Source organism: Marmota monax, unplaced genomic scaffold, assembly GCF_021218885.2.
Source record: "Marmota monax isolate L192 unplaced genomic scaffold, Marmota_monax_Labrador192_F-V1.1 WCK01_AAM20220418_F8-fsc00054, whole genome shotgun sequence".
Classification (NCBI taxonomy): domain Eukaryota; kingdom Metazoa; phylum Chordata; class Mammalia; order Rodentia; family Sciuridae; genus Marmota; species Marmota monax.
Genome location: NW_026692145.1, coordinates 10,564,004 through 10,585,990, shown reverse-complemented (window position 1 = coordinate 10,585,990; position 21,987 = coordinate 10,564,004). Strand labels below are relative to the sequence as shown.

The following is a 21,987-nucleotide window of genomic DNA, read 5'->3' as shown; positions in this document are numbered from 1 at the left end:
TTTTTGCTGATGATGTCACCGGTGGTACAATTTTTCAAAGGAGCCCTCAATTGGCTTAATGTCATGGCATTTTGCATCCTCCTCTACTAGTGATGGTCTAAAATTTGGGGGCCAACAGAGGTGAGGCAAAGAACCTCACCCCCCCACTGGTGCAAAGGCCTATCCACAAGTATAGCTGTATGCTGGACTGGTAGTCAGTGACGGGTATGATCCAATTGCAGTGGTACCAACCTAAGACAGGAGGCTGACGCCTAGAGGTCAGTTCATCCGATGACGGGTAAGGACCATATGTTGAATTGGACTGCCTAACAGACACGGTCCCTAAGCCACATGCTTGTTGTTTAAACAGAGAGGGGGAGATGTTGAGAGCCACAGTCGAAGGGGCCCCAGCAAACTTCCAGCTGCCAGCAAACTTCCAGCTGCTGGCTGATGATTGGCTCACAGCGGCCCCAGCAACATCTAGCTGATTGGCTCCTCTGCGGTGATACTCATTGGGCTGTTTCCCTGCCCTTTCAGACCACGGAGCTGCTCATTGGGGGACTTTTTTGGCTCCGCCCACATGACCCAGCCAATCGGCCTCAAGAGCAGGAGGATTGGGGGAGGTGGAGAGAAGCTTGTGTGGGAGAGAGAGGCTTGTGGAAAGCCGGTGGTGGCAGTTGAGGCTCTGAGGGTTTTTCCTGAGAGGCTGTTTTGTTTGGCGTGTGTGGTTCTAAAAATAAAGTTAGTTTCTTTTGACAAGTGGCTCCTGATTGTGCCCAGCCAGACTGCGGCAGTGGACCTTTATTTTATTCATTTATTTATATGTGGTGCTGAGAATCAAACCCAGTACTTCACACATGCTAGGCAAATTCTCTACCACTGAGCCACAACTCCAGCCCCAAGTCTAGCTAATTTTAAAATGCTTCATTCTGAATTTGGAAAAATTTAGAATCACAGTAACATGAGATATCTTTCATATGTATATGAATGCTTTAATTTCTCCTGATATTAGAGAGTGACCCTATCACCTATGATATATCCATAAAAGTAAGTTGGTCACACAGGAACAACCTGCTCTGGCATTAGAAGCAACATAGCTTAAAAAATATATATACTGTTTTCACAGCTGGGCACAGTGTCATATATCTGTAATCCCAACAACTCAAAGAGGCAAAGGCAGGAGGATTGCAAATTTAAGGCTAACCTCAGCAATTTAGCAAGTCTCTAAGCACCTTAGGGAGACCCTGCCTCAAAATGAAAAGGGTGAGATCAGTAGTAAAGCACCTCTGGGTTCAATCTCCAGTCCCAAAAAATAACAATAATACTATTCTTAAAAAAGGGAAATATTCAAGTTTAATTATCACTTCTTGGAAACACTAACAAAGGGATGATTTCCTTTATTGCAAAGTTGAACTTGGTAATGACAAAATATCTTTTAATTTGAAAGATCCTCTAACTCTCAAACCTCTGACCATGGCCACTTGCTCAAGCTAACATATTCTAAGTTACCTGGCCACCAACATTATGAAAAGACAATACTAAAAGATACTTAACATCTTATTTTGAATGACAATTCTAGTCACTAAATTAAAAATTATTCATATTTATGTTTTCTTTCTACTGAAATATTTAAAACCAGGACCTCCCTGAGTTTCAACAAATTATTCAGAAAGCTTGTCAAGCTAGTTTTGGATTTGAGATGTGCAGAAATAAAACAATTGGTGGTAAATGCCAAGCATCAAAAATTCCAACCAGGATTGGCAGAAAGGCACACAAGGCTGATTTCAGGATTATTGCTCTAACTGATTACATACTATAAGCCTATCTTTGAATTTGATAACTTAGAATATTAAAAAGGCACCAATTTTAGTGAAGTAATAAAAATTGGTCTCTATGTGGTCTCCCAAAACAACAGAAGTCCTTTCACAGCTTTGCTTAGTTTATTTTCTATTGTCAAGACCGAAAATCAAAAGAAAGGGGGATTTATCATCAAACATAACCATATTTTTCTGGCCCTTTTTCATCTTTCCTTCTTCAAGAGTTGCCATTTCTCCATATCCTGGCCACTACAAGTAAGCACAAAGCCAGCTCAAGTGTATTAAGGAAATGTTAAGGGTTGGGGATATGGCTCAGTGGTATAAACACTTGTCCAGCATGTGTAAGGCCTTGTGTGCACTCTGTTGCACCAAAGAGGCGGGGTGGGGTTAGGGTGTAATCTATGCATGCAAAATGCAATATGATCTCCAATTTCTCATTAAGACTTTTTAGTCTGTATCTCTCATCAGGGACTCACTTTTCTCACACTATTAATCTGTTCTTCTGGTTCTTCCTCAATCTAGAACTTTAAGGATACTGACCTGAAAGGGCTGAAGCTAATCTGTAATCACTCTTTGAACCAATAACTACTTATCCTCCAGGGCCCTAAAGTCCATAATATTCACCCCCCAAGGTCCTTTAGATCAGAGAACCTATGAACAGATTCATTTTCTTCAAGTCAAGGCTGCTCTCCTCTCAGCCACCTAACATGATGATTATGATATCATTATCTCAAGTTCTGACCATATGAGCAAATGCTTAACAGGACCACAGTAAATTTTCAGTAAGTTCTTTTTAATTTCCCCTTCAATTTTAATAAAAAGCCCAACCATTTCCAACTCTTGTCCTCAGTATCTCAGAGGTCACATCAGCACATCAAGTTACAACAGAGTCCTGCTTTCAGGTTACTACAGCTTTCACACTCCCTTCAAGTTATTATGTGAACCTGGAAATTACAGCACCCTTATAACTCTTAACATATTAGAAAGACAACATAGAAAAATCACTTCTCTGAACCTTATTTTCCTCATCTACATACCTACCTTACAAAAGATGCTATGAGGATTAAAATTAAATTAAATGGTTAATACAATACCTAAAACATACAAGGTGCTCCAAAAATAGCACCTACATCATCAGCATCATCGTTATCATCAGCATCATTACAGATAGCTCACATTCTTATTCCTATTCTCCTACCTTGGTCTGGGGTCAACCTTGGATTGTATTTTATTTTCTGCCAAGGGTTGGGGTGGGTGAGTGAGGGGGCAGGTGAGGGAAATTCTCTTTCCAACTGTGCCATCCTAATCTTGCTTGTAAAAATGGGCTGGATAAGCTAAAAGAAATTTCCCAAGAGAACCAAACATCATCTTAATGAATTCATGTTACCAATAAAAAGCAATGACTTGGGCTGGGGTTGTGGCTCAGCAGTAGAACGCTCGCCTAGCACATGCAAGGCACTGGGTTCAATCCTCAGCACCACATAAAAAAATAAATAAATAAAATGAAGGTATTGTGTCCAACTACAATTTCATATGTATATATATATAGTGTGTGTATATATGTACATATACACACATATATATATATATGCAATGACTTGTAACAATAATTCACATCACTAAATAATTATGAAGGGAAACTATATGCTAATAAAGTTAATAAAGACATTACTAGAACAAGTAAGCTGATAATTGATTACAAACTATGCTCTTGATTTTTTTTGTTTGTTTTGGTGTGGTGGTGGTAGTGGAGATCGAGCCCAAGGGGCATTCTCCCAATGAACTACAGTCCCACCACCTTTTATCTTTTATATTTTGAGACAAGGTCTAAGTTGCTAGGGCTGGCCTCAAACTTGTAATCCTCCTGGCCTCGGTCTCCTGAGTAGCTGGGATTTCAGCAGGGCACCACGATGACCAGACACCTAACACTATTATTAAGGAACAACAGCTTTCACAAAACACCACCTACAAATCAGTCTTTCAGTCTTACAAATATATTGTTAAAAAAAATCAAAATTGAAACTTGTTTCATATTATACTTTCTTATAAACTAACAAAATATCTTTAGCACCTATTTTAAAAATTAAGTTCAAAGGTTTTCTATTTGGCATCAATCAATCAATCCACCTGAGAGCAGGAACATGTACTTTATCTTCCAAAAAGGACAGTTTTGAGATTGAAAGAGGGCACTATCGATAATCATACCAGGAAAAATAAAACTAAAACACATGGTCGCCCTATCAATGGTTTGTTCTTTTCATTTATCACTCACAGTCCACATATAATTTGACCTGTTCCCAACATAACCACTATTATGAAATTTGAAACATCCCAAAGGATCAAGCACAGACATTTATATATTTGTTGAGATCAAATTCTGGACTCTCAGTGAAACATTTAATTTACCTAATTCTAGGGATTAAGATTAATGAGCTAAAATATTCATTACAGCTTGACAAACTCTCAGAGGATATCTTGTTTTACAGTGATTATCATAATGTCTAGAAATGTTTCCATTTGATTCAAAGTTTTAGGAAAGCACAAAAGTGATGGGGGAAACAGTGTTCAAAGTTATTTTACTGTGAATCTAAAATTAGAAAAAAAATTCTAATCCACACTATTTTTTAAGTCTGTGCTTCCCATAGAGGGACACTACTTTTTGTTCTAAGTCAAAGAAATATTCCTTTTTTATCCTGCATGAATTCTTATTTATTCTGGACAAATAAAGAAGTTGCTATTTCCAAAGCAGGTTACTCATCCTCAAAAGGACTTTTGATTACTTAGGCTCTTTTTGCTCGTTCTAAAACGAAGAAGAATTAAAAGAGTTCAACAATAAAGTAAATATCTTGAATGTCCTAAGATTTTGACATCATTCACTGAAAACCTATTTGGCATAAATCAATTAAGTGACATTAATTATTTGGTTACTAACCTTTCAATAACTGAGAAGCTAAATGTTGGAAAACTTGGCTGTTTTTACTTGAAATAATTTAGCTTAAATTTATATGAATATATGTCAAACACTCAAAAAATTTGAATTATATTTTAAAACTATAAAGTTATTTACCAACATTTGTCTCAAAATACTATATTCTCTACAAAGTAAAAAAATTGCTTTAGATTTGTAGAAACTTTTACACACTTGTAAAATCTTTATTTTGAAAAAAACATTTTATTTAACATTAATTTATCAAACAACATACATTACAGGTGAAATAAAGATTTTATACCTACCTAATATACAGAATACATCAGCAAGAATGGAAGGCATATCCTCACGAAATTCCTAATTTTAAAAATATATTTACAATAAATACCAGAATAATACACAACAAGTATTATGGTCTCAGAATAGCAGTACTCTTCAGTTAAACTCAAAAACTAACAAAATCCCAACATCACTAGGATAAAATTCTTCACGTTTCACAAATACAAAGAAAATAGGGAGAGAGAGAGGTAATGGTTAGATAAAAATGTTTAAATGTCTACCATGAAATAATCTGTTAAAAACAGATATGGGGGGGATGGGGCTGTGGTTCAGCGGTAGAGTGTTCACCAAGCACGTGCAAGGTGCTGGGTTCGATCCTCAGTACCACATAAAAATAAATAAATAAAATAAAGGCATTGTGTCCAACTACAACCTAAAAAAATATTTTAAAAAGATACCTGAACAAGTACCTCAGGTAAGCAATGAAATTTAGAGTACCTCATACCTACCTAAAGCAGAACTATTAAGAATGATACATTTTTTTTATCCAAACTTTAAATGTTGTTGTGCTCATGCCTGAGTCAACACTTGATCTATGCAAAAATCAGTGATTCAAGCTGGCTCAGTGGCACACACCTGTAATCCCAGCAGCTCAGGAAGCTGAGGCAGGAGGATCACAAGTTCAAAGCCAGCCTCAGCAACTATGAGGCACTAAGCAACTCTGTGAGACCCTGTCTCTAAATAAAATACAAAGTAGGGCTAGGGATGTGGCTCAGTGGTTAAATGCCCGAGTTCAATCCACAGTATGAAAAAAAAAATCATAGTGATTCAGAACATCAAAAAATCTAAAAACAATATAAAACTAATTAACAGAACTCAAAATTCTCTGAAGATGAAAATAATTATCAAAAACTATTTTTCTTTATACACTCAAATCCTCTGCTTCTGAATGAAAACATCAGCATTATTCTGTATTTGTCTCCTGACTTCCTACTCCCATGCTCAATTTTAGAACCATTTGCCAACCAAGGACCATGGTTCAATTATAGCAATTATAGTTTGCTAGTACTACAGTAACTCCAAAAATAGCATATTTTCAGACACTATAAGAAAGAAATTCTAAAGAAAACCAAGCAACTGCAAGGAGACACACAAAATACATTTCTGTGGCTAAGACACTGGACCCTGTGTAGTGCTATGAGAGCCAGGACAAAGACAATCAGCTGTAAAAGTATATACAAAGATATCACTAAATAATCAAAAAGAAAGGAGACACTAAGTCCAAGCACACATACATAACACTTACTTGGACTATTTACTATTATTCAATGGGAAAATAGTTATATTCCATAAACACACTAAAACTTATATCAATGCCCAATTTACAGAATGATATCACCTTCATGGTCAACCCAATTTAGTGAAGTTTCTCAAGGGCGGGCTATGAATTCTTAACTATATTTGATTGCCAAGTACTAAGGCTACCTGAAGACCAAAAATGAATCAATGCAAGAATTTTCAAACATGGAATGTTGGTTGTTTAAAAACAATACCATTCCAGCTGGGTGAGGTAGCACACATCTGTAATCCCAGTTAATCAGGAGGCTGAGGCAAGAGGACTGCAAGTTCAAAGCCAGCCTTAGCAATTTAGCAAGGCCCTGTCTCAAAATAAAATTTTAAAGGGGAGGGGGGTGTGCTAGGGATGTTGCTCAGTGGAGGAGCACTTATCTAGCATGCACAAAGCCCTGGGTTCAGCCTCTAGTATGTCAAAATAAAAAAGCAAGAGACCATTCCAACATAGATTCTGCAGGTATCAGCTGTAGACAATCTAGGTATAAGAGAAATATCAAAGCCATACCATTCAAAACACACCAAAGAATGGGGGGGGAGGGGACCACAATGGCTACGCTTAGAATTTCCTAAAGAATTGTGTACAACTACAATGCACCAATGGAAAAATGGGCGGGGGGATTTCCTTAAGAGTATTCCAGGAAAGCACAAAAATCATACAAAAGAGATAGTCTCCCAAAACAGAAAAAGGCTTCAGAAGCTTAAATCAACACAACAAGTGAAATTCATACTGAGACAAAAAGCCCCAGATTCCCAACTCAATATAAAAGCTGATCTGAACTGGACAAGTATTTTTATTTGTAAAAGTCTAAAAATCAACCTAAGTAGCAACAGACTAACATGCCAATTGTAAAACTTGAATCATAGCTACTGGGTTCAATAAACCCCTCTTATACTTTGACAGCCAATCTTCCAGTTCAAATACAAACTATCATGTAAAGCATCTGGTCTGAATCTTTTTTTGTTTTGTTTTGTTGGTTGTAGATGGACACAGTACTTTATTTTACTTATTCAATTTTTTATGTGGTGCTGAGGATCGAACTCAGTGCCTCACATGTACTAGGCAAGCACCCTATCACTGAGCCACAATCCCAGCCCATTCTGGTCTAAATCTAACTTTAATTCTAGAAGTAGAATTAGCTAACTAAAGGTTTAAAAAAATCTAATATTTTCTAAAACAAACAGCAAGCAGGTGAACACCAGAAATACATGTTAGAGCCATGGAACCACAATTTAAAATAATTTAATACTCAATTTTAAAAATAGTTAATTTTTAAACTTAACTGCAAACAAAAAACAGCTCATTATACTTTAATTAGGAGAAAATATTTTAGCCAACTTATTATTTACAGCAGCATTTTTCATTAAGGGTACCTAGACTTTGTTATAGTGCACTTTTTTGCTCTTCCAATTTCCCTAACATTTTCTGCATTACTTACAACCAGACAGAAAGATTAAAATACGTTTATTGCCATCTAGCAAAAATAGCTTACCAATATTACCTTAAAAAACGAACTACTATAATTTTGAGTAAAATGAAACCTAAGCTACATACACTTGAAAGATCTTTGTATCAGCTGGGCATGGTGACACACACAGGCCTGTAATCCCAGTGATTTGGGAGGCTGAGGCAGGAGGACTGCAAATTCAAAGGCAGCCCTAAGCAATTTTAGCAAGACCCTGTCTCAAAAAAACTTTTTTTTTTTAAAGGGATGGGGATGTGGCTCAGTGGCTAAGCACCCCTGGGTTCAGTCCCTGGAAAGATCTTTATATTAAACTCAAAAGGAGATATGCAACAATTAAGTTTTAAACATAGATATACTTACACTAATGTCATTAAGAACATTAGATGCCTGTTCGTGCTTTAGATTTCCTTTAATGACATGGTATGACAACTCATAGAGAGCTTGCTGGAACTCTGTTAAACACAAAAGAAATAGTTGAAGGACACAGTCTTCTGAACATGATAGGCAGACTTTTGGGGGAAATCTACATTTCCTACATCTCAGAATTACTATAAACATCAATAATAAAAAGAAAAATATACTTCTAATGTTTTTATCTAGTAGTTTATACTTTCATTTTTTACAAAAATCCAATGCTAATGTGTTCTTTTACTTATGTCTACAGACTCCACATATTTACATCAACTGTGCATATTGTTTGGTATTTTGATTCCCCTACAACACTTCTAAAAACATTTATTCATGCTACTGTAAGGGGGCAAATAGATGAGGATGGTGGGAACATGAGGTTAAGAGAATAATTCTATAAAATAAGCCCCCTGTACTAACTCCCCACATGCTTTCTTTGCCAAAAAGCAATCTGCCTACAGCCCCACCTGGCCTGAGGGGACAGGAAATGTCACATTCCTCAACTAACTCAGGCAGGGGGCAGAAGGCCTGGCATTAAGTGTAGATAATGAAAGATGGGGGTGGAGAAAGGATGATGGCTGGTTATCACTGGGTTGCTAAAAGCTAACCCCTGGGATCACACTTCCCAGATCTAACACCTCCACACCTCCAGGGATCAAATTTCCCAACACAATGGATTACACCAGTGCTGCTCCTTATTGCCCTTAGGCACATACAAGGAGAAAAGATAGAAGGTGGGAGGAGATTCTGGGGTCTATAACAGAGCAAGACACACCCACATCCATAAAATTGCAGCAGCCCCATGCATTATTAATTATCAGCCCCATTTCCTGAAAAAAAAAATCTTTTGTTTTTGGAGTGCAGAGTTAGTGGTTAAGTGGACACCTTCTGCTGGCCACCTTCAGTTCCACACACTAAAAACTTTACCTCTTTCTAACCACTAAAATCAGGAAAAACAAGCACCTCTAAAAACACTTATATAAAATAAATCCTATTATAATTCCCTTTTGAGGGAAATCATAATTTTTCAGGGCAAAACAGCAAGCAAAGAATGAAATATTTAAAAATCTTCTCTCCTGGTATGACTACTATTTACAAAACAGGGACATAACAGATATCAAAGCATGTATCAATCTCCTTTTTACCAATAAAAACATGATTTTACAATGAAATAAATTTGCCCATTAAATCATTTGCTAAAGAAATAGAACTAAATTATTCCAATTCTCTATGGGAAATCATTACATATATTCTGCCTTTTTACAACTATGCCTTCACAGTGCTTATAACTATATTTTAAAACAGAAAGTGCCAGGCATGGTGGTACGTGCCTGTAATCCCAGCAGCTCCAGAGGCTGAGTTCAAAGCCAGCCTCAGCAAAAGTGAAGCACTAAGCAACTCAGTGAGACCCTGTCGCAGGGATGAGGATGGGCTCAGTGGTTGAGTATACCCGAGTTCAATCCCCAGTACCAAAAAGGAAAAATTTCTACCTGTTGGTACGGTAGAAACATGACATCAATTTCATGCCTTCCATTTTCATTAATAAAACATCTTACCACACATAATATTTATTTCAAATTATCCAGACAGCTACAATTTGGGTAAGAGGTTTACTGGGGAACTGAACCCAGCCAGAGGTTTTTGTTGTTGTTGTTTTGTTTTGTTTTGTTTTAAACTGAGCGACATCCCCAACCCTTTTTATTTCTTATTTTGAGTCAAGATCTCACTAAGTTGTTTAGAGCCTCGCTGAGTTGCTGAAGCTGGCCTTGAACTTGTGATCCTCCTGTCTTAGCCTCTAGAATCCCTGGGATTACAGGTGTACACCAAGGTGCCTGGCTAAAAAATATTTTTAATAAAAGCAATCACTCAGAAGGACAAAACAGCTGATTATCATAAACTACGATCCCATAAGAGTTATGTCCCCTAAAGATCATGGGGGCTCAGGGAATTCTCTTTTATCACAGAGAAAAATTTAAATAGAAAACAAATGGGGTCATCTTGCTAACACTGATGTGACATAAAAACATTCACATTATAATCAGTAAAGTAGCAAAGATAGTCCCCAATTCACAAGTTTTCTAAATGCTTATTTAAAAGTGGTTAGGAACTCCCATTGTGTTTATCTAGAGTAATAGTAAGTGATATTTTAAGTCAGCCAGGCTAATCACACAAAAGCATGTAAAATCTATACTGGAGTCAAAAAGAAAATTTTACAATGGTGGGAGAAATTTATGTTTTTTGTTTTTTGAGAGAGAGAGAAAATTTTTTAATATTTATTTTTTAGTTTTTCGGTGGACACAACATCTATATTTTATTTTTATGTGGTGCTGAGGATCAAACCCAGGGCCCCGCGATGACAGGCAAGCGCGCTACCGCTTGAGCCACATCGCCAGCCCGGGAGAAATTTATAATTACACACACACAAAAAAAAAATTAACAAAACACTTTCTATGCCATTAGTGTTATGTTCTAGCCAAGAAGTTGCCTACATTTTGCCCGTGTCCTGAGACTTTCTGTGGGGCTGATTTTAAAAGTGATGGACTAATTCTTAATCTGACATAAGAAATTTCTAGGCAGGATATTATTCAGGCAGTGGCATGGGTATTGCTGGAGGCTTTCAGCCAAGTTTATTGCAATATTCAGGAACACAAAGCACAGCGGAAAGATTTGAAAACCCTGGACTTGAAAGGTGGGAGTAAAACTGGAGCTAAGGAAGTAACAGTTGTTAAAGATATCAGGACCATTAAAGAAATGTTAAAAACTCTGCCCAGAGACAAAAAGAAAGACGGCTTGAGGGCATCACAGGAATTAGCAAGACCACATCCATCTTAGGCTCAAGGGAGTTTAAGAAAAAAATGAATCTATAGGTAAATGGCAGAAAGATCAACAGAAGAAAGGGAACAGAGGTGGGTAGAAGGGGAAGGAGAGGTACTGGGGTCTGAATTAGAACAAGACATATTCCATGTTTGTATAATTATGTCAAAATGGATTCTACTATTGCCTGGTGTAAAGGCACACACTTGTAATCCCAGCAGCTCAGATGTGCTCCAGATGGTGGACACAGAACTGCAGGACTTGTTTGCCCAGCTGGATTTTGGTCTTGTTTTGGTCCCATCCCTTCTTTCTATGCCCCTCTTTTTTCTAAATAGAAATGTAACTTTATACCTTTACATATATGACACCAATAAATTGATTTTGATTTTTTCTAAGGAGCTCACAATACAAGTCTGCCCTGAGTCTAAGAGACTTTGGACTTGAACTTTTGGGCAATGCGTAAACTGCATTGAGACTATAGAAACTCTTGGAAATAGACTAACTGTACTTTGCATTGTGAGATAAGTCTGTACTTCTGGGGGCCAGAGGTAGAACATTATAGTTTAAGATATAAGGTGTCCCCCAAGAGCTTATGTGTGAGACTATCCAAGAACATTCAGAAGTGAACTGAATGGGTTCTGTCTCACCGAGATCCCTGAGGAATGGAGCCAACTGTCTATCAACTGAGTCGTCTGAAACCATGAGCCGCCAAATAAACATTTCCTCCTCTAAAATTGTTCCTATCTGTGTTTTTAGTCACAGCAACGAAAAAGATGACCAAAACAACACCAGTTCTCGGTTATGTCTAATGTCACTAGAACTATTCATGATTATAAACCATCATCACATTGTTGTTTTATTGGTGAAGGTCAGGGATAATTTAGAAAAGGAACAAGCAGTGTGTACCTGAAATGAAATTAACAGCCTGCCTGAAATGAAATTAATTCGAGGGAGGGATAGAAATGAAAGGTCAAAGGGAACACTACACAAACTTAATAACCCAGAACAGAACAAAGACAATTCCAAAGAAATGGCATCCACTCAGTTTTCTGCATGGACTACCAAATGGGGACCTCAGACCGAAGCCTAACTATTGGCAGAGATCAGCCAAAATGCACATGTGTTGAAAAAGCAAACAGGGTTAAAAAAAGAGCACTCACTGGCTGTTCAGCCAATGAGGCCACATACATAACTATTTTTGGTTTCACACATGAATCAAAATAACCATAAAAATTAACAATTATCCAACAGTTATTAAAGATCCACAGTCCCACTTAAAACTGAAAGAGTAGTAATGTTGTGTTATATTAACATCATGGGTTTTTGTTTTTTGGGTTTTTTTTGGTTTTTTTTTTTTTTGGTTTTGTTTTTTAAGGACTCTCTTTTCCATCAAGGTTTCAAGCAAAAATCAAAGTTAACTGAGAAGTTAGAAAGTGATTTTAAGTGTGGGGGAGACAAAAATTAAGTATCCGAGTGTTTTTGTTTGTTTTTGCAATGCTGGGCTTGAACCCAGGGCTTCAAACATGTTAGGCAAGCACTTCATCACTGAGCTACACCCCCAAGTGTTTTTATGAAGAAATATTTTTATACATCCTTAATTTCTGGCAGTCAACTGACTTACTCAAACAAGAACATGTTACCTTAACCACAAAAGTCTTTATGAGTGATCATACAATCTTTTTTTTCTTTTAGTGCTTGGGATTAACCCCGAGCCTCACGATTGCTAGGCAAGTGCTCTATTGCTAAGCTAAACTCCCAGTCCTTAATTATACAATTTTATAAGTAGGATAAACAAGTTAATAATATTGGGGGGGGGGTTAGTACGCTAAGGATATTAAACCAAAAATGGCTCTTTGATAAAAAAAAAAATACTTTCCACTAAAGCATATAAACATTCCTTTTTTCTGGGGAGGTGGGGGGTAGGGTCTGAAGTCGGGGCACTCAACCACTGAGCCACATCCCCAGCCCTATTTTGTATTTTGTTTAGAGACTGAGTTGCTTAGTGCCTTGCTTTTGCTGTGGCTGGCTTTGAACTTGCAATCTTCCTGTCTCAGCCTCCCCAGCCACTGGGATTACAGGCTTGCACCACTACACCCAGCTAAATGTTCTTTAAAAAGTATATCCTCTTATGTTAAGGTAATATTTGTTTTTTTATAAAAATGAAAGTAAACATCTATTGGAAAACATTCTGTCCTAATCTTCTACTCACAAAATCATAATTTAAATAACCAAAATAAATTTTACATATTGATTTTTAAAAATAGAATGTTGGTTGTAAAAGTATTTTTTCATACTAAAAACACTGTGGGTTTTATGCTCAACAAAAGCTACATGTGAAAATGCTTAAAACTTAATTGATACAATTGCTTTTATTCTTGCCCCTCCTTTGACAAATCCAATACCTATTTTTAAATTAATAAATGTTTAACAGTAAAATCCTTCAAAATTCAAATCTACATCCAATTTAATTATATAACATTTTACATAATAAATCATATTTGTGTGATATGCAGTAAACAACTCCTTTGCTTTTCATGTTTTCCATGACAACTGTCTTTAACAAGATCCCCAGGTACCACCTGAACATAATCAGCTTTAGTAAAAACACTGAACTCTGGAAATTTTCTACTACAAACAAAAACAGTTTTTCTTTCCAGACTAGTTTTTTCTCAACTTTATGATTGGTACAGCTAACTGCCAAAATTTAAGTAAATATACAAAGTCCCAATTATAAAAATTAGTTAACAGCATATGACTATAATGCAGGTCAAATACAAGATGTATAGTCTAACTATAATTTTAATCCTGAGTGTAATGTATTCATATAAATGCTTTACATAATGTGGACTCATACATTTGGTTTTCATATATAAAAATGAATGGAAAGCAGGATAGTTACAAATTTTAATCAAGCCAAAAACGACAGCTATGAAACTTTTTTAAATCTTACCTCTATAAGTCGAACTATCATGGCTTTTATTTTCACTGAGAATCCGGCATAAATGCAAACTAGAATAAAACAGAAAAAAAAATCTGTATCAATTTCCAATCCTAACACTAGAAGAGTCTTATAAAGCAAGTTATATCAGTTAAAAAAAATATGGAACTGGATGTGGTGGTCCACGCCTGTAATCCCAGCTACTCAGGAGACTAAAGCAGGAGGATCAAAAGTTTAAGGGCAGCCTCAGCTATTTACAGAGACCCTGTCTCAAAATAAAAACAAAACAGGCACTGGATTTAGTTCAGTATATATAGAGTGTTGCTGGGGTGGGGTTCAATCTCCAATACTGCAGGAGAGAGAAAATAGAAAGATTAGGGCAAAAGCAGCATTTGAACAAATGATAAGAAACAATTCAGTTTTCCAGAACTGAAGCAAAATCTACATCTGGGAATATAACAGTTAAGCTACAGAAAACCAAAGACAAAATTTTTCAAGCACCTAAAGGATAAAAGACAAGATTATATCATCATTAGAGGACTTCACAAAGTAAAAAATTAAAAAAAAAAAAAAACTAAATGCCAGAGATAGTAAAGATAGAGATAGTGGATATTCATGGTGCAGAAACAAAGTATCTGCAAATGTGAATTCTATACCCAAAGAAAATAGTTCCAAAAAAAGGCAAACTAAAGACTGAACTTCAGTCAGTCACAAAGGCATACATCTATAATCCCAGAGACAGGATGATCAAAAGTCCAAGGCCACTACATTTTGGGATCAAATTTTTATCATACACAATCAGATAGAGCACTAATCTCTAGGATATATAAACACAAAAATCTTAACACCAAAAAAAAAAAAATACTTCTCAGAAGATATACAATCAGTCAACAAATATATGAAAAAATGATCAACATCTCTAGCAATTAGAGAAATGCAAATCAAAACTACTCCTCTAAGATTTCATCTCACTCCAGTCAGAATGGCAGCTATTAAGAATACAAACAACAATACGTGTTAGCAAGGATGTGGGGGAAAAGGCACACTCATGCACTGCTGATAGGACTGAAAACTGGTGCAGCCAGTATGGAAAGCAGTATGGAGAATCCTTGGAAACCTGAGAATGGAGCTACCATTTGACCCAGCTATCCCACTCCTTGGTCTATACCCTAAGGACAGCATACTACAGGGACACAGCCACATCAATGTTTACTGCACCACAATTCACAATAGCTAAACTGTAGAACCAACCTAGATGCCCTTCAGTAGATGAATGGATCAAGAAAATGTGTTATATATACACAATGGAATATTATTCAGCATTAAGAGAGAACAAAATCATGGCATTTGCAGGTAAATGGATGGAGTTGGAGAAGATAATGCAAAGTGAAGTTAGCCAATCCCAAAAAACCAAATGCTTTCTCTGATTTAAGGCTGATGATTCATAATGTGGTGGGAGTGGGGGGCATGGGAGGATTAGATGTACTCTAGATAGGGCAAAGGGGAAAGGGGGAGGAAGGAAGGTAGGGGGCATGGGGGTAGGAAAGATGGTGGAATGAGATGGACATCATTACCTAAGTACATGTATGAAGACACAAATGGTATGACTCTACTTTGTGTACAACAAGAGATATGAAAAATTGTGCTCTATATGTGTAATATGAATTATAATGCATTCTGCTGTCATATATAACAAATTAAAATGAAAAAAAAAAAAAAGTCCAAGGCCAGCCTCAGCAACTTTGTGAGACCCTAACTCAAAATTTAAAAAGAGGCTGGGAATGTAGCTCAGCAGCAATATGCCCCTGAGTTTAATTTCTAGTTTAAAAAAAAAAAAGATCAAACTTCAAAAAACCAAAATAGAGTTTACACATTAAATGAAATGCTTAAGGAACTTCCCCACTCTTTTTTTGCAGTGCTGGGTCTCACAAACAGGTCTCCATAAAGCTAGGCAAGCACACTAACTGAACTACCGATCCACCTCCAAGCCCTAAGGATATTATTTAGGCAGGATAATAAAGATTCCAGATAGAACCTTAGAGTTACAGTAAAGTGATGAGGAAAAATAATAAACATATAGGTAATTCTAAATGAATGTTGTTATCATCATCATCATCATGGAATTTAAATACATACAGTATTAAATATATAGATATAGTTAGAAAAATAATACCAAAATATATCAAGACTAAATTAAACTTATCCCAAACACACAAGGTTCTTTCAGAGTAATTTACACCACTGTTTTCTAATTGTCTTTTTTTGTGTTTTTTTCCCCCACATTATGGGGTTAGGGATGTAGCTCAGTGGTAAAGCACATGTGCAAGGCCCTGGGTTCAATCCCTAGCACAGCAAAAAAAGGAAGTAAAATCATATAATAGTTCAAAAGAAGCATGAAAAGCATCTGACAGGGGCTGGGGATCTAGTTCAGTGGCAGAACACTTGCCTAATATGCATGACGCCCTGGATTTGCTCCCCAGCACCATGAGAAAAATATATATATAACAAAAGTCACTATTCATTCATTTTTTAATAATTTTTTAAAGTCTCTTAGGTGAACAATAGAAGGGAATTTATTTAATTCAATGAAGTAGCAGTTCTGAGCATGTGCTTCAACAAACCCAATCTCTGAGTTTCTCTGGAGATCTGCAAGGTCAAACTTAAATTCATAATAATACCCAGACATCATTTCCTTTATTGCTGTACAGATATTTGCATTAATAACCCAAGAGCAGTGAATGGTAAGACTGCTGGGTGCCTTGGCACGTACCAAGACAGTAGCACCAAACTGTCTTATTGACTTCTTCATGGTCAAGAACTCAAAGCAAATTAAAAAAAAAAAAAAGGCCAATCTAAAGATGTCACCAGTTTATTTCAGAATTTCCTTGGGGCTTGGGGTGTAATTCAGTAGTAGAGCAGTAAAGCACCTGTCTGGCATGCACAAAACCCTGGATTTGGACCCGAGTACCACAAAAGAATAAAATGAACTTGCATACAATTTCAATGTGGCTAGTGAGGCCTAGCTAGCCCTAAACTGTGTTGTTTGTTTGGAGGTTTGGGTTTTCTTTTTTCCTTTTTGTGTACCAAGGATTGAACCCAGGGGTGCTGAACCAAAGAACATTCCCCAGCGCCCCCTCCCTTTTGAGACAGAGTCCAAGTTGCCTAAGGCCTTGCTAAATTGCTAAGGGTAGCCTTAAACTCACAATCATGCCTCAGCCTCCCCAGTCACGATTATAGGAGTACACCACCATGCCCAGCCCAAATCTAATTTTAATTTTCAATTAAAAAAAACAAATAAATGCCCTTGATGGGACTGATTTCAGCAATAACAGACTGGGAATCCCCAAAACTTCCTCCCTCCTATTAAAACATCCATTCAACAACACAAAAAACAATTCCCTTTATGAGGAATCTAGACACCAATTTAGAGACTCCTGTACCCAAGGCAAGTACAAAATCAGTCACATTGAAGCCAGCAAGAAAGTTCAGGGGATGTTCTCACCAGAGTTGCTCCCCACCCCACCCCAGCACAGTTACCATGTGATCAGGCAAAAACTCCAACACCTGAAGTCTCCCAAGGGAGAAAAACAGAAGACTGGACTCTATGTCGAAAGTGCTGAGCATTCCACAAAAGTAAACCAAGGGAGGAGCTTCTATCTTGCCTGTATTGGAATACAGACGGATCTTAGTAGCCTGAGCTTGGCATCATGCTATAGCTCCATAGGACCAATTGCTTCTTCCTTAGGGAAAACAGTAGATAATATGTCCAACATTCCATCTTTTGCTGGAACTGCAGAAGGGACTGGGCTGTGACTGGCCTGAATCAGGGTGCTAACAGGATCTGGCTTACTCAAGATATAGGGAGTGGGGGGCACTGAGAACATAAAAGGGGGCATGATACTACTTCAAAGGACCAGTAGTATAATACATGAACACCAGACAGACCAAGACATCACAAACGCCCAAAAACAAAAAGAAACCAGCAATTTTCTTACTATAATGTACAAACAAACACAAATCCAGAGAAGACATACCCACAGAAAAGGTTTGAGAGGCTCCCACAATTCCTCAGCTGGACTGATAAAAGTTCTCCCCTTTATAAAGTCAGTCCATAAGGAGTATAAGGACTAGGAAAGAAAATTTGCATATTTTCAAATGTGCAAATACCAATACAAAGCTACAAGGAACATGGAGAAACAGGAAGACATGGCCAAGGACCAAAATAAATCTGAGTTACCCAAGAAAGGATTCAAAATAACTATCATAATGATGTTCAACAAGCTCAGGAAAATGATGTATGAACAAAACAACAATTTCAACAAAGAGCAAATATTTTAAAAGAACCAGAGAGAAAGTCTGAAACTGAAGAATGCAAAAAACTGAACTAAACTGGGCGCAGTGGCGCAAACCCATAATACCAGCAGCTCAGGAGGCTAAAACAGGGGGATCCAGAGTTCAAAGCCAGCCTCAGCAACTTAGCAAAGCACTAAGCAACTCAGTGAGAGCCTGTCTCTAAATAAAATACAAAACAGGGCTGGAAATGTGGCTCAATGGTTAAATGCCCCTGAGTTCAATTCCCAGAACAAAAAACAACAAAAAAAAATATATAAACTAAAAAAATCCAGTAAAGGAATTCACCAGCAGACTTTACCAAGCAGAAGAATCCATGAACTCAAAGACAGGTCAGAAATTATCCAGTCAGAGAACTGAAGTAGAAAAAAAGAATGAAAAAGAGTGAAAAGAACTTAACAGACTCTGGAACAATATTAAGTAAACCAATATATGCACCATGGGCGTTTCAGAAGAATGGACCATTACTTTGGTCGAAAACTTCCCAAATATGGATAACAGATATCCAGATTCAAGAAGCTCAAAGGATCCCAAATATGATAAACGCAAAAGGGTCCACAACGAGTCATATAATCAAATTTTCAAAAGTCAAGAACAGAAGACTTATTAATAGTAGTATGAGAAAAGTATCACATATGAGGTAAACTCTATTAATAATAACAGTGAATTTCTCAGCAGACATCTTTCAGGTAGAAAAGTGGGATTAAGAAAAAAATGACAACCATGAATACCATATTTGACAAAAAAAATATCATTCAAAACAGATTTTCTCAGATTAAAAAAAAAAAAAAAAGCTGAGGAAGTTCATCAATAGTGGACCTGCCTTACAAGAAATACTAAAGGAAGTCTTTCAAGTGGAAATGAAAAGGCTGTAAAGAGCAACACAAAAGCATTTGAAAATATAACTCACTGGTAAAGGTATAAATACAGGATACTATCACCCTGAAACATAAGTGATTTTTAATTCTAGTATAGACATTGAAAGACAAAAGTACAAATAAACTAACAAAAATATATTAATGGAGACACATATTATGCTTTACATAAATCCCATGGTAACCAAAAAGAAAATATCTACAGAATATACACCCCCAAAAAATGAGAATGCAATCATAGCATGTTCAGTAGAAAAAAAGAAGACAGCCACGAAGAGAAAACGAACTACAAGACAAAATACAACATAATGGCAACAGCAAGTCCTTTTTTGCCAATAACTAAACATAAATGGATTTAACTCCATGTCCAAAAGACAGTAGCTAAATAGATTTTTAAAAATAATAAGATCCAACTATGTGCTATCTACAAGAAACTTATCTTAAATTTAAGGACAAAGATAACCTGAAAGCAAAAAAAAAGAATAAAGGTATTCATGCACATGGTAACCAAAATAAGAGCATGAGTATCTATACTTAAAATAAATTTTCACTCAAAACTGTCACAGGAGATAGACACTATTTAATAGTAAATTCACAAGAAAAATAATTATAAAAAATATATACACAACTATACCAGAGAACATAAATATATGAGACAAACATGGACAGCAGAGGGTAAAAGCAACACAATAATAGGAAATCTCAATAATGTATAGAACATCCAGACAAAAGATTAATAAGGACATAGGATTTGAATGGTACAGAACAAGTGAACCTAACACATATACAGAACATTCCCCCATCAGGAGAAAATACACTCTTTTCTAGCATACCAAAAAAGAACAAGAGAAAGAAAGAAAGAAAGAAACTTTCTCCAAGACACAGCACATTAGAGCACAAAAAATTAACAAATTAAAGAAGTATGAAATCATACCAAGTACCTTTCCAGCCACAATGAAATAAAACTAGTTATCAATCAATATTAGAATGAATACTGGCAAATTCACAATTATGTGAAAATTAAACAACACAATCTTGACCAACCAAGGGGTCAAAGGAAAAAAACAAAAGGGAAATAAGAAAATACTTTGAGACAACTAAAAAAAGCAACATAACAAAAATTATGAGAAGCAGCAAAAGCAGTACTAAGGAGGAAGTTTGTATCAGTAAATGGCTACATTAGAAAGAAGTTCTCAAGGACTGGGGATCTAGCCTGGTGGTAGAGCTGGCCCACCATGCTCTGAATTCAATCCCCAGCACCACTAGAGGGTGGAGGGGATCAAATAACAACCTAATGCAAAACCTGAAGGAACTAGAAAATGACAAACTAAGCCCAAAGTTAACAAAAGGAAGGAAATACTAAAGATGAGAGAATAAACAAATGAAACTGAGAAGGGGGGCAATCAACAAATTTTTGGTGGGAGAGGGGGTACTGGTGATTGAACTCAGGGGCACTTAACCACTGAGCCACATTCCCAACCCTACTTTGCATTTTATTTAAAGGCTGGGTCTCACTGAGTTGCTTAGTGCCTCACTTTTGTTGAGGGTGGCTTTGAACATGCACTCCTCCTGGCTACTGGGATTACAGGTGTGCACCACCGTGCCCAGCAATCAAAAATTTAATTTTTTGAAAGATCCAGAAAATTGGCAAATCTTCAGCTATGCAAAAAAAGAACAAAGATTCAAATCACAAATGAAAGAGGAGACATTATAACAAACATTACAGAAAAAAGATTATAAGAGACTACTATACTCTGACACCAAAATCAAACAAGAACATTAAAAGAAAATTACAACTGTTTTGTTTTTTCTTTTTAATTGAACTCAGGGGCTCTCTACCACTGAGCCTCAGCCTCCCAAATCACTGGGATTATAGGCATGTGCCCAGTTTACAGTTCAGTATCTTTGATGAACACAGACTCAAAAATCCTCAACAAAATACTAGTAAAGCAAATTCAACAGCACATTAAAGGGATCATTCATTGGGACCAAGTGGGACTTACCCCAGGAATGCAAGATGGTTCAATATATGAAAATCCATCAATATAATAAACCACACAAACAGAACAAAGAATAAAAATTATGCCTGGCCTGGTGGCACACACCTGTAATCCCAGCAGCTCATGAGGCTGGGGCAGAAGGAACAAGAGTTCAAAGCCAGCCACAGCAATTTAGCAAGGTCCTAAGGAACTCAGCGAGACCCTGTCTCAAAATTTTTTAAAAAAATTAAAGACTTCTGGCTAGGGTAGAGCGCTCACTGTGTGAGGCCCTGGGTTAAATCCTCAGCACCACATTAAAATAAATAAATAAAATAGAGATATTGTGCCGAACTGCAACTAAAAAATAAATAAATATTTTAAAAAAAATTAAAGACTGGGGATGTGGCTCAGTGGTTAAAAGCCCCTGGGTTCAATCTCGGGTACTTCAAAAAATAATAAAAATTATAAAATCATCTCAATAAATGCACAAAGTCTTTGGACAAAACAACACTTTCATGATAAAAACTAGGAACAGAAGGCCATTACCTCAACATAATAAAACCATATATGGAAAGCTCACTGTTGACATTCTATCCAATGGTGAAAAACTGAAAACTTTTCCTATAAGATCAGGAACATAACATGAATGCCCATACTCACTACTTTTATTCAACAGAGCAATTAGAAAATAAATAAAAGGCATCCAAATCAGAAAAGACAATGTAAAATTCTCTCTCTTCACAGATAGTATGATCTTCTTTGTAGAAAACCTTAAAAAGATTCTACCCAGGGGAGATGGACCC

The 21,987-nt window shown here is 36.6% G+C and overlaps 1 protein-coding gene across 3 annotated transcripts in view; it reads right to left on the bottom strand.

Moving 5' to 3' along the window:
* The window catches only part of Thoc2 (THO complex subunit 2), a 125,821-nt gene that overhangs the window by 90,373 nt on the left and 13,461 nt on the right, over positions 1-21,987 (bottom strand). For all 3 annotated transcript variants that reach the window (XM_046468767.2, XM_058571554.1, XM_046468778.2), the window contains exons 2-4: positions 13,993-14,051; positions 8,181-8,272; positions 5,031-5,082 (exon numbers count right to left, since the gene is read on the bottom strand). In XM_046468767.2, coding sequence (XP_046324723.1) covers positions 5,031-5,082; positions 8,181-8,272; positions 13,993-14,051 — 203 coding nt within the window. The remainder of the gene's footprint in view (positions 1-5,030; positions 5,083-8,180; positions 8,273-13,992; positions 14,052-21,987) is intronic.